The following is a 17,718-nucleotide window of genomic DNA, read 5'->3' as shown; positions in this document are numbered from 1 at the left end:
TAGATGAATTAAACCATTTACTTCCTCCCCCCCTCCCCCCCATACTTTGGTTTTCATTTGTCAGTCATTTTTGGAAAATGGAACATTTCAAATCTTCCGCATAATGGGAGCTCACTCCTTGAGTTAACATAATTTATCTTTTTTCTGATTCCATAGTTTGTAACGACGTCTTTAATCTGCAGTAGGCTTAGGACACCAGATTTATTAGTGCTCAACCCCAGAGTGTCAGGGGTTGAAGGAGATTTAGACTCTGGTTTTATCTAGCCATCTTATGCCTGAGAGTGGTTTACAAGGTAATTAATACAGGGGCTCTGGTTGGAGTTAGTGACACCAAGTCCCTTCACGAGGGCACTAGTTTGTGATGGTTTCTTCGCAAGCTGAGGGGCCCTTCCTGCTGATTTTTAACCATTTTGGAGTGTTGACCTTGTTGAAAATCTGAATTATGGTAACGGATTTAGAACCATCTGACATTTAGATGTTAATGCAATGGGTTAAAAAGAGAAATAAAACTTCCTTTTTTCCTTCAAGGTCCTTATGTTATGGCCAGTGTTGCAACAAAAATTTTTCAAGAATTGGTGGAAGGTGTATGTTACATACATAACATGGGAATTGTACACAGAGATCTGAAGGTAAGTGCTTCGTATCAGGGAGGATGTGGTGTTGGTTCATGAACTGAATGAAATTACCCTCTTTTCATTTACTTAGGGGGTATCGTTTTTATATAAATCATCATCCCATGAGTCCAGAACTCTAGGTTCAATTTATTTTATTTTTTAAAGATTTTATTTATTTGTCAGAGAGAGAGCAGTGAGTGAGCTGCAGGCAGGGGAGAAGCAGACTCCCTGCTAAGCAGGGAGCCCTATGCGGGGCTCGATCCCGGGACCCTGGGATCATGACTTGAGCTGAAGGCAGATGCTTAACCAACTGAGCCACCTAGGCATCCCTAGATTGAATTTAAAGGCAGCGATCTTTGGGCATTCAGAAGTTCTCTGTGGAGAATAGTAGTGTTTTTCGGGTAGTGCGTGTGCTTTGGGTGCTTACGTAATAGATGATGTTAAATGTATTTAATGCTGACGAAAATCCTCATGTTATTGTAGCCTCAGAGGTAAAATGTGCTTCTACAGTTATGTAACATAAAGGAAGTTTAACCTGGGCAATTTTTTTCTGCTGTTTACAAAAATCTATGATTATTCCAGTTTTTATCCACAAAAGACTATCAAGGGACAGAAAATATATTTACTTCTTTGGCAGAAGAGTTTTAATTTGCTTACTTTTTGAACAAAGAAAGTAGATTGTGGAAAATGCCTTTAAAGGAATATTTGGGAACAAAAAGTTAATGTGCAAATCATTTTATTTTTTGAAAAAAAGTTTAAGAACCCGTTTGTACATCTGGGAGGTACACGGTGATGAGTTGAGTGTTTTCTGGGTACAAGTCTAGCCAGAGAATGGAGTGTGAGTTACTGAAATTCTGTGGCTGGTGAAACTTTGAGGTCCTATTTCAAGAGGTAAGCTAAGTCATAATAACTATATAGAGAGTTCCAGATCTTCACTGGGAGAAGTTGCTTTAAGTGTTGTTTGTATTTGTCACCGTAAATGTTTCTGATGTGTCTTTTACAGATGTCCTCTAGGGATAAGGGTTTTTGAGCTAACTTTATTAGGGTTTCCCTTAAGAGGCGGAATTCTGGTAGCATGATTCCTGCAGGTAGAATTCCTTGGTTATTGGTCAGTCTCAGAGGGTAGGAGCGGTAGAGGAGCCTGGCGAGGAGCCCTGTGTCCCTTATGTTGGAGCTGCGCTGGAGGTACATGTATATTGGAGACTCCCCGTTTCTCGTTAATATGTTAACGTTTGCTTCAAATTCGAGCAGGAGGTTGATGATGGCCTCTCTGCCTCCAAAGCATGCCTCATGGATAGCTGTTTGACCTTCGTGGTCCTGGGCATTTACTTTGGCTCCGTGAATTAGCAGCAGACGGATGCAGCCCACCCCCGCGGCCAGCAGCCTGCCTGCTTTGCTCGATGCGGTGCACACCGCCAGCTTGAGAGCCGTGCTCCCCGTGGAGGACACGGCGCAGTTCACGTGGGCGCCACAGGCGATCAGTGTCTCCATCATCTCCTTATTCAGTATGTCGGCAGCCATGTGCAGGGGTGTCATGCTGGATTCGTTAACAGCGTTGACATGGGCACCATTTTGGGCTAAGATGGAGAGGACTGGGTAGGTCCCGTAGGTGATGGCCAGGTGCAGGGGTGAAGGTTTGTTGCTGTTGTCCACTCGAGCGTTCACCTGAGCTCCGCATTTGCACAGAATGCAGAGACACATCACAGCATTGCTCTGAATGTCTGTCAGGATCCTTTGGATTCTGTTCCCTGGTTTTGTCCACGTGGTAGAAGTGATTGGCCAGTGCAGTAGCATCAGGTGAAGTGCGGTGAGGCCTCTTGTGTCCCTAGAATAGTGATTGATGGCAGATTACACTGTATTCACAGTGGAAACGATTCTATACAAAGCATTAGTACTTAAGGCAATGCTTGTTTAAAGTGATTCCCCTCGCCTGCTTCAAAGAAGTGTTTGTAAGTCTGCGTTCGTTTTTTGGGATATAACAGCATTTCAGGGGAGCTCAGGTGCCATGAGGGTTTTACAATGGCCATCATGTGCTCTACTGAAATCTCAGGGTTGCCTCCAGAATTCCTTTATTTTGGCAGAGAAAAGGCAAAGTTTGTTACAGACACCTGATTGCTTTGCTGAAGTTTGAAACTGATTTTTAGTTTACGTATATTTATTTAATGTAAGTCCCCATGCTAGGGAAATGATAAACAGCACGGAGTCCCTGCTTTTGTAGGGCTCGACCGTCCAGCATGACAGACATGAAACGTATTGAAGTAACTAGGTCAGTATTGCAAATGGGCAAAGTTCTAAGAGGTAGGAATGCCCTAGAGAGTGTACTGAGGAGCCCCTGTAGGGGAGGGGGGTGTGTTGGTGACGTCCAGCCGCGGAGGACTGGGAGAGAGGGTCTGCAGAGCTGGGTAGGGCCATGCAGGGGTGAGGGTTCCAGCCAGACAGGCTGGCGGGCTCTTCTGGAATGTGCTGAGGATTTGAGGCTTTCCTTTCTGTTAATGTTACAGGGGCAAGAAGTCGTATAGTTTTCACACCATGTGATTCTTTGTTGGTACTTGGTGTCAGGCATTGGTTTAGGTGGTGAAGACTATTGGTGCATGAGATAAACTCAGCTTTGATGAAGTGTTCTTTCTAGTGGGGAGAATAACAAGAAAATGCATTGTCTGTTTCTGTTTACTTATTTTCCATACCTAACTGAGGGTTTTAGCTCCCCGAGGGCTGTGGCCAGCACTTCATGCATTTTCCGCAGCATCCCTGCTAAACGCTTGAAGTGGGCTGACTGGCTTGTGCTCCTGCATCACTGCCGGTTTTTCCCAGTACCTCGTCTAGTCAGTAAGGAGATTGGTTCATTCAAGACATGGTCATGGTATTTTGGAGTCCATAACCCCCGAAGATTGGGTGAGTCCAGACATGACCGGGGAGAGGAACATGTAAATCACGCGTATCCTCATTTAGAACTGATCGCTGTTGAGTTCACTTACCTGACTTCCGGGTCAGCGCCATGTTCCAACAAACAGAGCAAACTTTGTGCCTTGCGGTGTTCGGCGGCCAGGTGAATGGGGAGGATGGACTGCGTCTGCTTTGGGGGAGAAAGCAGACCACTTTACATGTAGGCCTGTGCAGGGAGAAGCAGTGGTCATGTACGCTTGTTCTTTCAGAGGAAGTAAGTGTATTTAGTATCTCCAGGTCAATATTTTTCTGGTGTGTGATTGAAATTTTCTTTTTGAGTGTTTGAAAAGAGCCCAAACCAGTAAGATTCATATAAAATCTGTGTTTTACAGAAATCCATGTTTACCCGTGCAACAGAAATAAATCATGTAAAGCTTTGGAAGTTGATTCCCATGGAGAGCTCATAGTGTAAAATTAATGGTGATTGCTACTAAGTCACTTAGTCTTTAAATTAACCCACAGGGTGATTGACAAGTAGGTTTTGTGTTTTTTAAGACTTTGCCAAAGTCGGGGTGCCTGGGTGGCTCAGTGGGTTAAAGCCTCTGCCTTCGGCTCAGGTCATGATCCCAGGGTCCTGGGATCGAGCCCCGCATCGGGCTCTCTGCTCAGCGGGGAGCCTGCTTCCCCCTTTCTCACTGCCTGCCTCTCTGCCTACTTGTGATCTCTGTCTGTCAAATAAATAAAATCTTAAAAAAAAAAAAAAGAAGACTTTGCCAAAGTCATAGTATCAGTAGTAAAACCTGCATTTACAGGATTTCAAAGATAGCGTAGCATGTCTTCCATGACTAGCAGGGCTGTTTATCCTGGCTCTTAAAATACATCCGTAATAAGTAGTGACTTTTATGGCATGACTGCAAGGTACAGGAAGAAGGCGGGGTAAAGGAGACAGTGACTTTGGGAGAAAAAAAATTAAATCTAAAGGTAATAATCATTGTATGAAAACAGAAAAACAAAAAAGCCTATGTATAAAAAGGAGAAAAATAATTCCTTCATATAGATGTAATCACCACTGGTATATTTGAGAGAACGACATTAATGGTCCATCAGCCAAATGGATTCTCGTCTTTTCTCACATCAGTGTATGTGTGGCAATTGGAAGGGGGGTGCGCAGACTTGGAAGAGCCCTCCCTGGGCACGGAGGGTGCTGGAGGCAAACTGTCCCACCGCCGACCGGCACGTGGGGGCCCTGCCTGGGAGGTTTAATGAGCTCACGGCAGCGAGGTTGTGGGCCTTATGAAGCGTGGTGTCTTTCCCCTGCAAGTGACAGAGCAGAGAGGAGGGTACCTGGTTCAGAAGCAGTCGGTGGCTGGTGGAGTTGGCCAGAATGGTCATGGGCTGGTTGACGGGGTGGCTTCTCAGAAGCACCTGGATTGCCGCGCAGTCCTCCCTCAGGATGGCCTCATGGAGTCTGGTGTGGAGGGCGGCAGACGGCCCTTCTTCCAGGGCCTTCGCACCGCCAGCGACCAGCTCCCTGCTGCCTCTCTTGGTTATGTTGCCCATGAGCAGAACTTAAGAGTGGGGACTCGGAAGTTCAGGGGACACACAGGATGGAATTGTTCCATTTCAGTCTCATTGTGATCCCTTCAGTTCCATTCTAGAACTGTTCTAGAACTGTCCAGAGTCAGATCTGTGAACACAATTCATTTTTATTTCAGACCCAACTTCTTCAAACTTTGTTTCCAGGTTATACAGTGCCAAAGAGAAGGAGTTTTTTGTTTGTTTGTTTAAGATTTTATTTATTTTTTAGAGAGAGAGTGAGAGCACCAGCGGGGTGAGGGGCAGGCAGAGGGAGAAGTAGGCTCTCAGCTGAGCAGAGAGCTTGTGTGGTGCTCGATCCCGGGACTCTGGGATCATGACCTGAGCTGAAGGCAGATGCTTCAAAGAAGGAGCCACCCAGGCACCCCCTGAAGCAGTTTGTGGGACTTGACTCAATCACAAAAACTTAGCCAAATTATCATCTTAGACATAGGGTTATTTCTGTGTTCTCTTCCATTTAGCTATTTTTAAAAAAAGAAAGCTAAAAGAGGAATTTCTACAAGAAAATAAAAAATTAAAATGACTACATTTAAAGTAAGAAAACCCAACTTTTAACATAAATATATTTTATATTTTATATATTTTATATATCCTCCCCCAATGTGGGTACCGGATTATTTCCACTGGGAGAAGTTTGCGGTCTGCCCCAGTTGCTTAAATGGTGCTAAATGCATACCTTTCATAACATGACCTAGTTGCCCCCAACCCTGGCAAACATAAAAGAATCATCGAGGAGCTTTTAAAAAATACCAAAGTTTTCTCATTAAAAATTTGAAGAAAATCAGTCTTTGACTTGTTAGAGAGGACAGTAGTTTCTAGAAGCTTCTCTGGGGATTTTGATGCCTAGTTAGGGCTGAGGAGCTCTTGTGTACAAAGTGTGCTCTGCGTTAGTGGTTCTCAAACTCGCAGTGCCCTGGGGACTTTTACATAATATTGCTGCCTGTGTCCATCCACAAGAATTCTGATTGTATTGTTCTGTGGAATGGCTCGGACGTTGGGACTTTTTTTTTTTTTAAAGCTCCCCTGGTGATTCTAATATGCCACTGAGTTTTAGAACCACTGCTCTGATCTTTAATTTTTGAGGGGCTACTTGCTCCTGAGTTGAAAACTTTTAACATCTACACATTTTTACTGTTTTAAGAATACCAAGGAGTTGTTCTGTTTGTTTACAGCCCCGAAATATTTTCCTTCATGGCTCTGATCAGCAAGTAAAAATAGGAGACTTTGGTCTGGCCTGCGCAGACATCATACAGAAGAACGCAGACTGGATCGCTAGGGATGGGAACAGTAAGTTTATTCGGGTTGCTTTCTTTTCTTTTCTTTCTTTTTTCTTTTATCTTCTTTTTTCTTCTCTTCTCTTTTCTTTCTTTCTTGCTTTGAGAAAAAAAGAAACACGACTGAACTCGTCAGTATTTAAAGAGACTCTTAGACTTAATGTAATCGCAAAAGTAAGGTAGAGACAAAAGGCAGCCATCTTTCCCTACAGTGCCCTGCTCGAGTCCGTGTTCCTTAGTGTTGACAGTGGGAACTCTGAAGTGTTTAATATTTGGCTTTTCAAATTACAGGGACACCCACGCACACGTCCAGAGTGGGTACTTGCCTGTATGCTTCGCCTGAGCAGCTGGAAGGATCCGAGTATGATGCCAAGGTAGTATGTGCTGCTTTCCCCCATGGCTGGGCTTGCTCTGCTGGCCTAGTGACAAAAGCACCGTAAGCGCAGTGGAAGGTCTTGTGTTGAGGTGTGTTTGGAGGAAACAGAGTAGGATAGGTTGTCTGTTACATCAAACTGCCACTAACAGGAAACCTCACTTTTTACCTGATTCTGTCTGCACTTCCAAATCTGTGGGTGTCCTAAATTATTTTTGAAGTGAGCTTGTCTTTTAAAATGTCACAGTTCACGTCAGGAAGCCAGAATTCCCAGAAGCCTGTTTCTGCCTGTCTTTCTTCTGTTCCCACAAACACACGCTCACTGATGTAACAACAGGAAGTGTGGCGCTTGCCTCCCTTTGAAGCAGAATGAAGATACTGAAGAGTTTTAATCCATTTTGTTCCTTGAGGGAATGGTAAAGGAAATCCTTTTCTCAAAAGAATAGCCTAATAAGTTTTCTTCCTTTTGATGAATCGTTTAGTTTTTTTAGTGGCAGGGCGTGAACTGCCAGAAAAAGACCATGGCTCTTCTCAAATCCTACCTGGTAAAGACCTTCCTCGAAAAACGATTTCAGGAAAAGTAACACAGATTTGATACAGTGTCTTCAACTTTACCAGAATGATTACCTGTGTGTGGAGGCAGAGAGGAGGGGAGCAGGCCTCGGGGACACTGACCCCTGCAGCTCTCCCCAGCACGTGTGAGCTCCCATCTCTCGGGCAGGCCGCTCCACACCGGGATGGTCAGGGAGTGTTGGGGGGTCACTGGTATGGTAGTGACTGGGCGCTGGGGTTCTCCCTGCCCCTCACCCGGCTGGCCTTTGTGCCTATGGATGCCCTTTCTTGGTATTGAAGAGATGGGGATTGTGACGGTACCAGTCAGTTGTCCCTCAGGGCCATGATTATAGGCAGCAGACACTTGGTTCTGCGAGGGTTAAGCTCACCCACTGTGTTCCCTGCACCGTAGGGTCTGTAAATTGTCCTTAGAAATCTTCTTGTGTTTGAGAGGATGGTGCACTGAAATGGAGATGTTAGTCTCTCTTTGTGTTTCACCACTAAATTCTCTCTTCCCTGCTTTTTCCAGTCAGATATGTATAGCTTGGGTGTGATCCTGCTAGAGCTCTTTCAGCCGTTTGGAACAGAAATGGAGCGAGTACACGTTCTAACAGGTTTAAGAAGTGGTCAGATACCCGACTCCCTCAGTAAGAGGTGTCCCGTGCAAGCCAAGTATATCCAGCACTTAACGAGAAGGAACACATCTCAGAGACCGTCTGCTGTTCAGCTGCTGCAGAGCGAACTTTTCCAAAATTCTGGAAATGTACGTACATACATTTTTTCTTTCTTTCTTTTTATTTTTTTTTTAAAGATTTTTTTTTTATTTATTTGACAGAGAGGCAGGCAGAGAGGGGTGGGAGAGCAGGCTCCCTGCTGAGCAGAGAACCTGATGCAGGGCTCCATCCCAGGACCTTGGGATCATGACCTGAGCCGAAGGCAGAGGCTTAACCCACTGAGCCACCCAGGCGCCCCTCTTTTTTTTTGTTTTTTTTTTTAGTATATGTGCTGCCGAAGCGAGCACTTTTTGTTTTTTTTTAAAGTAATTTTTATACCCAAACCCACAATCCTGAGATCAGGAGTCACATTCTCCGCCGACTGAGCCAGCCGGGAGCCCTGAGGAAAATACTGAGGAAAACATGAAGCTTGAATTAGAATTTAAATTGTGAATCCAGTTTCATGAAGAACAGTTGAGCTTAGAGTAAGGTTTATAGAATTAAATTCATTCTCATAGTTCCCAGAAGCACAGTCTTCATAGTCCAAGTAAGTGGGTGAGCACAGCCAACATACCACATCAGAATCTGCGTTTCATGAGATCCCCAAGTGATGTGCCTCCACAGTGTGTGAGCCACAGTGCGTTACATGCACTGGTCCTCAGATTGTAGTCTCCAGGCCAGCAGCATAAAATCCTTGGGGACCTGATGGACTTCTCAGGCCCTCCCAGCTGCCCTGGCTTATTAAGGGAGAAGTCTGGGGGCAGAAGGGGCCATGGCCCTGTGTAACAGACACCTGAAGTTATTCTGACGCACACTGGTCTGGGTGCTGTTTGTAGTAACTGTTCTGCTGATTTATTTTCTGTTTAAGGCTAAGTTTCGGGTAAAACCGTGAATTTTACTAGCTTTAGTGGTAAACAGGAAGGTGTAGTGTCTTTGGAAACAGCAGATGTAGTGATTAAATTTATCTCCTGCTATGGGAGGGATTTTCTAACTCCCAGTTAAGTTAGTTATTAGAGACCATAGTTATTTGGCATTTATGGTGTTTCTCTCGTAGAATTTTTTATCAAACAGCCTCCACATGCCTATAGAGAGAAAACTTGTGTGGACAGGCGGTCTTTGGTTTGCGTGATCGTTGATTACAGGACTGTGAAAATGACCACGCTGAGCTCAGGCCATGCAAGGGGATCTTAGTAATCCACGGGAAGTTACGGCTTCCCTGTGACCTTCAAAAGTGTTTCTCAGAATATTAAAAACTGTCAGTTGCGGAGGTATGTGGAAGTGAAGCAAGTGGTAAAACTACTATTTATTTAGTGCCCTGTAATTAACAATTGACATGCTCAAGAGTGGTTTGAACACTGCTTGCCCTCAGCTCGCCATAGAACCTAGGATACAGAGGGAGGGTCTTTTCTAGGCCTTGGTGAACTGTCCACTCCTTTCTAAGCTTGGAGCAGCGGCCCAGGTTTTATCCTTTGCACTTTCAAAGTTGTGAGAGACCTCTGAGAGTTCTTTCAATGTGAATTTTGCTGGTGTCAGTTTCTCTGGGACATCGTCATCCTTTTCCTCATTTCTGCTAAATCCTCTTCACCCGGTCCTGGGGCTGCACACCCCGTGTGTCTGGTGGCAGGAGCAGCACCCCCTCGGACGGCCGTTCCTTCTCTAACACCACACAGTGTAATTTGATGCCACCACCAGCCTCCTTGCTTTCCCTTAGCTTGCTGTTCTTCCATCTTTGTTGGCCAGTGCCACGTTGTCAGGACACATGGAGGCAACACAGCTACACACATGGCCTGGGTATGTGCGGTGAGAAAGTGATGGCTGGCCCCTGGTGGCGACATGCGTCGTGGACTGAGGCGCCGAGTTAGTAACGGAGCCTTGGGGACCCAATGGTGGTGCGGCTTCGTGAACTGCGGGGCCTGGAATTCAGGCATACCAGGCAAAGGGAGGTAGGCCTGTGTATTTAAAATGGAAGAGGCCATTTTAATGGAACTTAAAATTTTCTCTTGACAGGTTAATCTCACTCTACAGATGAAAATACTGGAGCAAGAAAAAGAAATCGAAGAACTGAGGAAGCAGCTGAGTCTCCTTTCCCAGGAGAGAGGGGCCAAGGACGACATGAAAGACGGGGGTGTGCCTGACCTGCCTTAATTAGGCTCCATAAATGAGAATGTGGACTTCTCGTTCTCTGGTGAACTGGAATGTAAACTTGGTCAGTGTTAGAGGATAGATGGTATAGTTCTATTTAGTGAGCCTGGATAAGACTTATTAAAGTTGTAGAAGTTCTCCCAAACTGTGTTCTTAAGGAATTATTTTATGATCCAGCACTTTGAACTGAAACCTGCTCGAAACTAAACCTGTCTTGCTCTTTTCCTGCTCTTATCCCACAAACTCCTGGTTTTTAGTATCACTGTCCGGTCTCCGAGATTTAGGCACCGTCCTCAACTCTTTCCCCTTTGAACGCTGCTCACCACCAGGTCATCCTCTAGAACGTCCTTCCGCGTCCTACCCCGTCACCGCGCGCGCTCGCACCCCGGCCTGCATCGGCTGTGGCTGCCGCCCGTTGGTTACCAGGAAGACGTCCGAGGAGCTCACTGCCCGGCTCTCAGCAGCGCAGCGTACCTCCTCCAACCTTCATGCTCTCTTCTGCCTGGCATCACTCCAGACTCATGCCCTTTCTAAACTTTGTGTCTCTTGCCCCTGAATCTCTAAATCATCCCCAAGTAGCTCTGGCAGGAGTGTTCCTGTTTTCGCCCCTGCACCATTCCCAAGGCGTCCCCTTTACTCAGCACTCCCCACCGATCCACGTCCCTCAGAGGCCCCAATGGGATTCGTTCACTTTTGCTTCTCAAAAAAATGTCTGCACGCTGGCACGTGCCCACGACGTGGCTGAATTTTAAATAAAGCGAAACCCACAAATCATAGGATGCCTTTATTGATTCTAGGCAACTGGCTGAAACACGCTGATTTTAGTACAGGTTCCTTCACCCACGACAGGCCTGAGGCAGCAGCACCGTTCTCGCAGTCAACCTTTTACAGTTAGGGAAACTCACTGGAGGAGCTTGAGGGCGGTGTTGAAGGGCGCCAGGTTTTCGCACGCCCTCATCCACTTCTGCACGTTGGCCGGCACCGTCCCTCCGCAGCTGCCGGTCTGCTGCAGCACTGACCACAGCACCACGTCGGCCACGGTGAGTTCATTCCCCACCAGCCAGGGGCTCTTTCCGAGAGCGGAGTTCATGGAGCGGAACACGGCGGCTTTCTCTTTACTGCTGCCTTCTTTCAGCTGAAAGATCGCGATATCCACCCAGCTGTCTATGAGGGTTAAATTTACGGCGTCCTGCTTCTGGCCAAACAGAGAGAACAGGAACCGTGCAATGTTCCCTTCTCCTTCGATGGGACACATCGTTTGGACGCTGAACTTCATCTGAGTCTTCGGCACTGAAAGGCAAGAAGCACACGGTGTCTGGTAACGGCTTCAATGACAAATGGGGAGAGGGCAGGTGCTGAGGATTGGGAACCGGTGGCAAAGGAACGAATTTTCATGAAGATCACGTTTTGTCTGGTTTCCAAAACGTGTTTGATCAAGAAAGTTTGAACTTGGAACACAAGCTCTATGTTTAAAAAAAGTCACCATTTCTGGTATTTGATTATGACCATTTTCAAGCAAGAAGGGACTGCAGACCTATTTTCCAACCTCTGTGCCTCAGAACTTAGTTGCAGGATGAAGACTGGAAACCAGGAGTCCCTGTCTGCCCTCATAATGCTCCTTTTCCAGAACCAGCCCACACTTCCTAGACTTGCAAGGACTGTGACCCGACAGCAAGTAGCTGAAGAACGTCCTGGTCCTGGCCCCTCGCTGCCTCTTACTGAAGTCAGGGAGCCCCTCTCATTTCAGAGCCTACGAGCCCCGCCCCGCCCCCTCTGCTTACCATTCTTCCAGATCAGAGTAAAACCCAGCTGATACTCGTGCCGGGGCTGGTTTTTGGCCTGCTCGCCAAAGCACCTGAGGAGGTTTTCTGGCACGCTCTGGACTGCGGAGTGCGTGTGCACGGTGGACAGGACCCTGTAGTGGTCGCACAGCAGCCTGTGCAGCACCAGCAGGGACAGGGGAGGGGAGGCCGGGTTTGCATTGATCACGATGTCTTTCAGTGCCCCGTAATCCTGCAGGGGAAGCCCAAACACAGCGCAGACCGTTAGCAGCCACCTCAGTGCCTGGAGTTGTCCCCGGCGCTGTTCTCGGGGCCTCCCCTGGGTTACTGAACGGAGTCCTCACCGCCCACTATCACCCCCACCTCCCAGCTGGGGCGGCTCGTCCTGGGGAGGCAATCTGCCAGCTCACGGGGCTCAGTACGAAGTGGAGCAGGAATGTGAGCCGACTTCAGCCCTGAACCCCGGCGCTGTTGGCCCCCGACAAAAGGCTGACTTCGCTGTGAAGTGAGTAAAACAACACGGGAAGAATGACACTGTTCCTAAGTTATTTAAAAAACAACAACATACATACAGCCACCCCATTTACCAAATCTTTCCGACACCTGACCGCCCGACAGCATGGTTTCTACATGGGTTTGCCTGTGAGTCAATGAAGAGTTCCCTGAATAAGGACCTGGTTCCAAATGTCACTGGCGACGGCAAGCAGGCGAAGTCTGAAAAACTTGGCGTTAACTAAAGGACTAAAACATACTGCCTTTTTAGAAGCGGACTTTATTTTATGCATTTACTCTATAATAAACCCCTTAATACCATGGAGGCCAAATTCAAATTCCTTGGCTTTCTGTACACAGCCCGCCACGATCTAAGAGTCTTATCACTACTAACCTAAGCCCATCACGTCAACCTATTCATGAATGCTTTGTAGTTCTCTGAACTCGATGCTATGCCTTCGGAGGTATCAAAATTCACCTTAAGCACCATGTGCCCGGGGAAGCCTTCCCAGCACCTGGGACACTGGCACAGCTCTGCGTGACCACTGATTTGTCAACTAGACTGGCTCCCTGGGGGCCTGGCAGGGTCTCTGGGTCCTCGGTGGAGGCAAACCTACCAGGTGATCAAAGAACCTGAGTGCAGAGGGTCAGGGTCACCCAGGAGACCCTGCAACCCTGCCTCCACCTGTTAGGTCTTCACGCAGTAGCACTTCTACCATCAACTCCAGAGGATTCTTGGGATTCTTTCATCTTTCGTACTCTCAGTAATACCACTTAGAAATAAGATACTCTTTCTTGCCTATCAGACTGTCACCTAAATTAGCCAAAGCCCGCAGACTATCTTTAGAGGTGGCGGATGCAACTTAATTCTAAGACTGCAAACTGAACGTAGCAAAAGACACCTGACCCATGAGACAGCCTGGGCGGTCAACACTCGGATTCAGGCTGCTCTCAGAGTCATGATGGATTCACTGAACCTGAGCAGCACAGAGAAGACACAGGTCTGTTTGTGGGGGCTTGGAGGCTACTGGAGTGATGCCCATCTCTGGCCTGCGTCACACACTGCCTGGAATGGTGGGGAGCTGAAACTCAACTCCTATCCCTGCCTAGGGATCCTCCCAGTTCTTCTCCACTGGGTCTGAGAAGTCAAGCAGCTTTAGAACTTGCTTTGGCTTCGCTCATAGCTCACAAATCTCTTCTGTGCAAAGGCACGATCATTTAGGGGAGGAAAAAAGAACATGCTTTCTGTACCACCTTTGAGAACTAGAAAACCAAAGCTTGAATCACATGAGCACAGTTTTCCAGCACTAACAACAACCTAGCCGCTGGCGTCCTCTACAGATCTCCAGACAGACTCACCTTTCCGAGCACTGAATTTAAGTCCAATGCGCTGGCTGAGAAAGCAGTGGGCTCATCAGCTTGGATTATGTTGGTTACATCCATATCTGCATCTGGTGTCTGAATCATCTTGGAGAGGCCATCAACGGCAGCTTTCAGTTCGTAGAGACGTTTTAAAATGTCATCTTGGCGGGACTCAAGAGCTTGAAGAGAAGGGTCAGATTCTTCCTAAACAAACCAACATCAAAACGTTCATTTCCTCTAAATCACGGCAGTGTTGAAATTTGATCAGTTGTCTTCTACTGAATTCCATGAATTCATCAAACCCCCCCATCTCTGAAAAGATATTAAAACGAGGCAGCAGAATCATCTCGTTTTTCCCATAGTCCAAGAGGTCCTGCAAAGGGATCCCAAATGCTTTAAAACAAAAACACGTGACTGAAAGCCATTTTGAAGTTGTAGGACTCGTATTTCAGGTAATTGAAGAACAGAGCATGGAAAATGAACCCAAATCATTGTTCTTTATTCTTAATGTCAAATCAGTTCAAAATACTTTGCTTATTTAACAAATAGAAAAACATTGGGGGGGGGCAATGAGAATGTAACTTAGCAATTTATACCAATTGAAGGGAAAATGGACTACAGGGAGGCTGAACAAGATGTGTCATTTGACTTGGGAATGTAAGTCCATGGGGTCAGATGATCAATTTCCCCAAGTCATTCTCCACAGAATACTGGCAATCTTCTATCTTAGAATCATCCAGAACTTTTTCACTGCTGAAATGTAGAACTTCCGAAGTATGGAATGCTTACGTCCTTTGTTCACTGAATCTTTGCATCTTTCTTGCCTGGTATAGTGACTGCTACAAAGTAACCAATAACATTTGCTGAGGAAAAAAAAAATCTCAGATCTTTATTATTATTTTTTAAACATTTTATTTATTTGACAGAGAAATCACAAGTAGGCAGAGAGGCCAGCAGAGAGAGGGGGAAGCAGGCTCTCTGCTGAGCAGAGAGCCCGATGCAGGGCTCGATCCCAGGACCCTGAGATCATGACCTGAGCTGAAGGCAGAGGCTTAACCCAGTGAGCCACCCAGGAGCCCCTGGAATCCACTGGCTTCTAAGCTTGCCTCAGCTGTCACTGCCCAAGTTCAAGACACCACTTTCACCTGGCCTGCTTCCACTGGTCACCTCTCCAATCCACTCCTAAGATGGCAGCCAGAGAGATGAAAACAAATGTGGATCACATCACTGCTCTTTCTTGTTAACCTCACAGGCTCCTTGCTGAAAAGCAAAGCCCTTAACTAGGGTTGAGAAATAGCCTGTGTGACCTGTCCTCTGGCCATCTGCTCTCCAAAACGCTCCCCCTGTGCTCTCCACTTGCTGTGCTGTCCTTTGGGTCCCTAAAACGCACCATGCCCCCATCTGCCACAGGGCTTTTATTCTGTTCTACCTGGGACACTCCTCCCTCTTCTCCTAATCTGCACTTTCTCACCTCCCCTCCACTGCCACTCTTGTTTAAGACCAACAGCAAAGAAATTTAAGATGCTGACCTGTAGGGAGAGGAAAGAAGCATAAAGAGTTACTTCAGCGTGCCAAGGAATTAATTAGGTGCTGACTGGAAAGAAGTCTGGGTGCAGGGTGCGACAGGCAGGGCTGCTAGTGTGTAGTATCTGTCTGTTCCTCGGTGATAGTCCTCGAGGAGCATTCCAGTCCCTTTTAGCCAGTCTGATTTGTGCACTGTGTGTGCACAAGCTTGCTCAATTCTACAAACGGGAGTAGGATCCCTGATGAACCTGGACAAGGAAGTGCCTACTGGATTCCCCACCCCAGTCAGCACAGTAAATAATGCATGAAACAAATCCTGCATTTGTAACGTGGCCTGGGACTGGGAGCCCTGGACAGCTCGGTTTCACCCGTCCTGATGTGAGGAATGAGGAAATGCTCGACATCTGCTTTACCTGTACCCCTTCCCTTGTTTCCCTGCTCAGATTAGATCATGACTGGGCATACTGTGTTTATCCATTTCTTTTATACGCATTTCAGAAACAGTTTATCCTTTGTGTTGCTCCTATCTGCCTGTGATATGCTTGATTTCTAATTATTTTTTTTAAAGATTTTATTTATTTATTTGACAGAGAGAGAGAGAGATCACACGTAGGCAGAAAGGCAGGCAGAGAGAGAGGGGGGAGCCTGCTTCCCCCTCACTCTTTGCCTGCCTCTCTGCCTATTTGTGATCTGTCAAATAAATAAATAAAAATCTTTTAAAAAACCCAAACAGTTCTTTAAAAAAAAAAAAAAAAAGCCAAGGAAGTTAAACTGCGCCCCCCCCCCAAAGGACTCGGTATCAAATGAGATGTGACACTTCCCACTCCAGGTCTGGGTTTTGTTTTCAGTTCCCTGAGGCGGTGAACTTGAATGGCTGTGGATCGTGGTGCTATTTCCGTCTTAGCTCCCTCATGAGACAACAACTGTGTCACTGTTTGCCAACTAACCCAACTACCAGCCTTCCAATCTAGGCAGAAGACGCAAGACAAAGTGAAGGAGGGGGCCCCTGGGAGGTTCAGTCAGTACCTCAGCTCAGGTGGTGATGTAGAGTTGTGAGTTGTAGGCCTGGGTCTGCAGCCAACTTAAAGCGAAGGATAACACCCCAAGAGAAAACAGACTACAAAAATCACCTGTTCCCGCCTCTTCAGCTGGAACGGACCTAAGCTTGTAAACCCAAGACGTGCAACTTGCAGCCAATGAAAACCAGAAAGGCTTGGGCAGACACTTTACAAAAGAGACCACCAAAATGACCAGCCAACGCGACAAGGCGCTCCAGTGATTGAGAAGTCTGGAAAACCTGAACTAAAAACTACATGGGGCGCCCACGGTGCACCCACCAGCGTTGGGGAGGGTGCAAGCACCAGGAATTCCGCGCCCACGGCCGAGGAGCACACAGACCTGCACACACGCCGCTCGGGGGAGCGTTTCACCCGGTCCAGGTGAACACAAACCCCGCACCCCGTCCCCCGGCAGCCGGCAATCCCACCCCAGCCCCCGCTTCCGTGCACGCCCCTGGTCTACAGCACAGACCGCCGCTCACGGAAGCTGACCCGTCCCCAGCGGCCCCGGGAGCCAGCTCGGCGGAATGCAGCCCAACACGGCGGGGCGCAGACTCAGGACACACGGACCACCGAGGCCGGGCACTCGGGGCGCTGACAACATCCTGTTAACTTGGGTGACTATGGGGTTCGCTTTAGAATTCCTCAAAATAACGTGCTCCTCACTTTTCTGTAGCTACAATTTGGCAACAGAAAAGCTTTAGTAGCCATAAGCGGAAACAGAAACAGATACAAGAGAACTAACTCTTTAATAAACAGAACGCGCACACGAAGCTGACGCAAGCGTCGGGCCGGGGTACTGCCGCTAGGTCGGATCCCATGTCCCCCACGTCCTCAACCCCACTGGCCCGGCCACGACGCCTGCGCACTGGGTGGAAGACGGGCGGATGAGACTAGGCGCCTGCGCACTGGACCGGGTGGGGGGGGGGAGTACGTTCAGAGCGGTGGGGGCGGGGCGGGGCCGCGCTGTCCTACCTGCACGTGGCCTGCGTCCGGCGCCGGGCTGCCTGTCCTGCCGTGCACGTTGGGGAGCCGGTACATGCAGGTGGGAAGCTCTACACGGAGGGACGCGCTCCCACCGTGATAAGGCTTTACCTGGTACATCGGCATCCTGGGAGCCGAAGAACGGAAGGGGACGGGTGAGGGACACGAACGCTCAGAAACCGTCGGACACCAAGAGAACCCGCAGCCACCTCCTTTCCGATCCGGCTGCGGCCTTTCGGGAAAGCGCAGTCCGCGAGGTCTAATTGGCTCGCGCCCTCTGGACGTCACAGCCTCGACTTTTTACACAACCAATCGGCAAGAAGGGGGTGTGGGAAGCGACGGAGGCCCCATCCGGAAGGGGCGGGGCACG

The 17,718-nt window shown here is 47.8% G+C and overlaps 3 protein-coding genes across 8 annotated transcripts in view; 1 reads left to right on the top strand and 2 right to left on the bottom strand.

Moving 5' to 3' along the window:
• The window catches only part of LOC111145992 (eukaryotic translation initiation factor 2 alpha kinase 1), a 27,224-nt gene extending 16,369 nt beyond the window's left edge, over positions 1 to 10,855 (top strand). For both annotated transcript variants that reach the window (XM_022501350.1, XM_022501351.1), the window contains exons 11-15: positions 529 to 629; positions 6,266 to 6,380; positions 6,659 to 6,741; positions 7,822 to 8,055; positions 10,013 to 10,855. In XM_022501350.1, coding sequence (XP_022357058.1) covers positions 529 to 629; positions 6,266 to 6,380; positions 6,659 to 6,741; positions 7,822 to 8,055; positions 10,013 to 10,150 — 671 coding nt within the window. In that variant the 3' untranslated portion in view covers positions 10,151 to 10,855. The remainder of the gene's footprint in view (positions 1 to 528; positions 630 to 6,265; positions 6,381 to 6,658; positions 6,742 to 7,821; positions 8,056 to 10,012) is intronic.
• On the bottom strand, positions 1,360 to 5,241 carry LOC111145993 (ankyrin repeat domain 61). Its single transcript, XM_022501352.1, has 3 exons — positions 4,842 to 5,241; positions 3,590 to 3,687; positions 1,360 to 2,439 (listed from the first exon to the last, which is right to left on the bottom strand). Exons 1-3 carry the CDS (start codon positions 5,055 to 5,057, stop codon positions 1,494 to 1,496), a joined length of 1,260 nt encoding a protein of 419 aa, XP_022357060.1. The 5' UTR covers positions 5,058 to 5,241; the 3' UTR covers positions 1,360 to 1,493.
• Positions 10,856 to 10,918: 63 nt separating the features above from the next.
• Positions 10,919 to 17,594, bottom strand: LOC111145994 (aminoacyl tRNA synthetase complex interacting multifunctional protein 2). 5 transcript variants are annotated; one of them, XM_022501354.1, is made up of 5 exons: positions 17,340 to 17,483; position 14,802; positions 13,780 to 13,961; positions 11,929 to 12,160; positions 10,919 to 11,437 (listed from the first exon to the last, which is right to left on the bottom strand). In XM_022501354.1, exons 1-5 carry the CDS (start codon positions 17,472 to 17,474, stop codon positions 11,049 to 11,051), a joined length of 939 nt encoding a protein of 312 aa, XP_022357062.1. In that variant the 5' UTR covers positions 17,475 to 17,483; the 3' UTR covers positions 10,919 to 11,048. The 5 variants fall into 5 exon arrangements, with proteins under 5 accessions (XP_022357062.1, XP_022357063.1, XP_022357061.1 ...); XM_022501355.1 differs by lacking the exon at position 14,802 and having other exon boundaries at positions 13,780 to 13,986; positions 17,460 to 17,594; XM_022501353.1 differs by lacking the exon at position 14,802 and having other exon boundaries at positions 13,780 to 13,986; positions 17,340 to 17,578.
• Between the last annotated feature and the right edge of the window lie 124 nt (positions 17,595 to 17,718).

The sequence above is a fragment of the Enhydra lutris genome, unplaced genomic scaffold (genome assembly GCF_002288905.1).
Source record: "Enhydra lutris kenyoni isolate GAN:26980312 unplaced genomic scaffold, ASM228890v2 scaffoldscaffold13, whole genome shotgun sequence".
NCBI lineage: Eukaryota > Metazoa > Chordata > Mammalia > Carnivora > Mustelidae > Enhydra > Enhydra lutris.
Note: the sequence above shows the minus strand (reverse complement) of the source record. Positions and strands in the feature narration are given on the sequence as shown.

Excerpts from the sequence above, each read along its gene's own strand:
- LOC111145993 (XM_022501352.1), bottom strand. The coding sequence starts at position 5,057 with ATGGGCAACATAACCAAGAGAGGCAGCAGGGAGCTGGTCGCTGGCGGT. Across the intron at positions 3,688-4,841 it reads ACCGACTGCTTCTGAACCAG|CAGACGCAGTCCATCCTCCC; the intron begins GTACCCTCCTCT and ends TCTCCCCCAAAG. Across the intron at positions 2,440-3,589 it reads GGCGCTGACCCGGAAGTCAG|GGACACAAGAGGCCTCACCG; the intron begins GTAAGTGAACTC and ends TCACTATTCTAG.
- LOC111145994 (XM_022501353.1), bottom strand. The coding sequence starts at position 17,474 with ATGCCGATGTACCAGGTAAAGCCTTATCACGGTGGGAGCGCGTCCCTC. Across the intron at positions 12,161-13,779 it reads TAAATTCAGTGCTCGGAAAG|GATTACGGGGCACTGAAAGA; the intron begins GTGAGTCTGTCT and ends CTTCCCCTGCAG. Across the intron at positions 11,438-11,928 it reads TACTCTGATCTGGAAGAATG|TGCCGAAGACTCAGATGAAG; the intron begins GTAAGCAGAGGG and ends CTTGCCTTTCAG.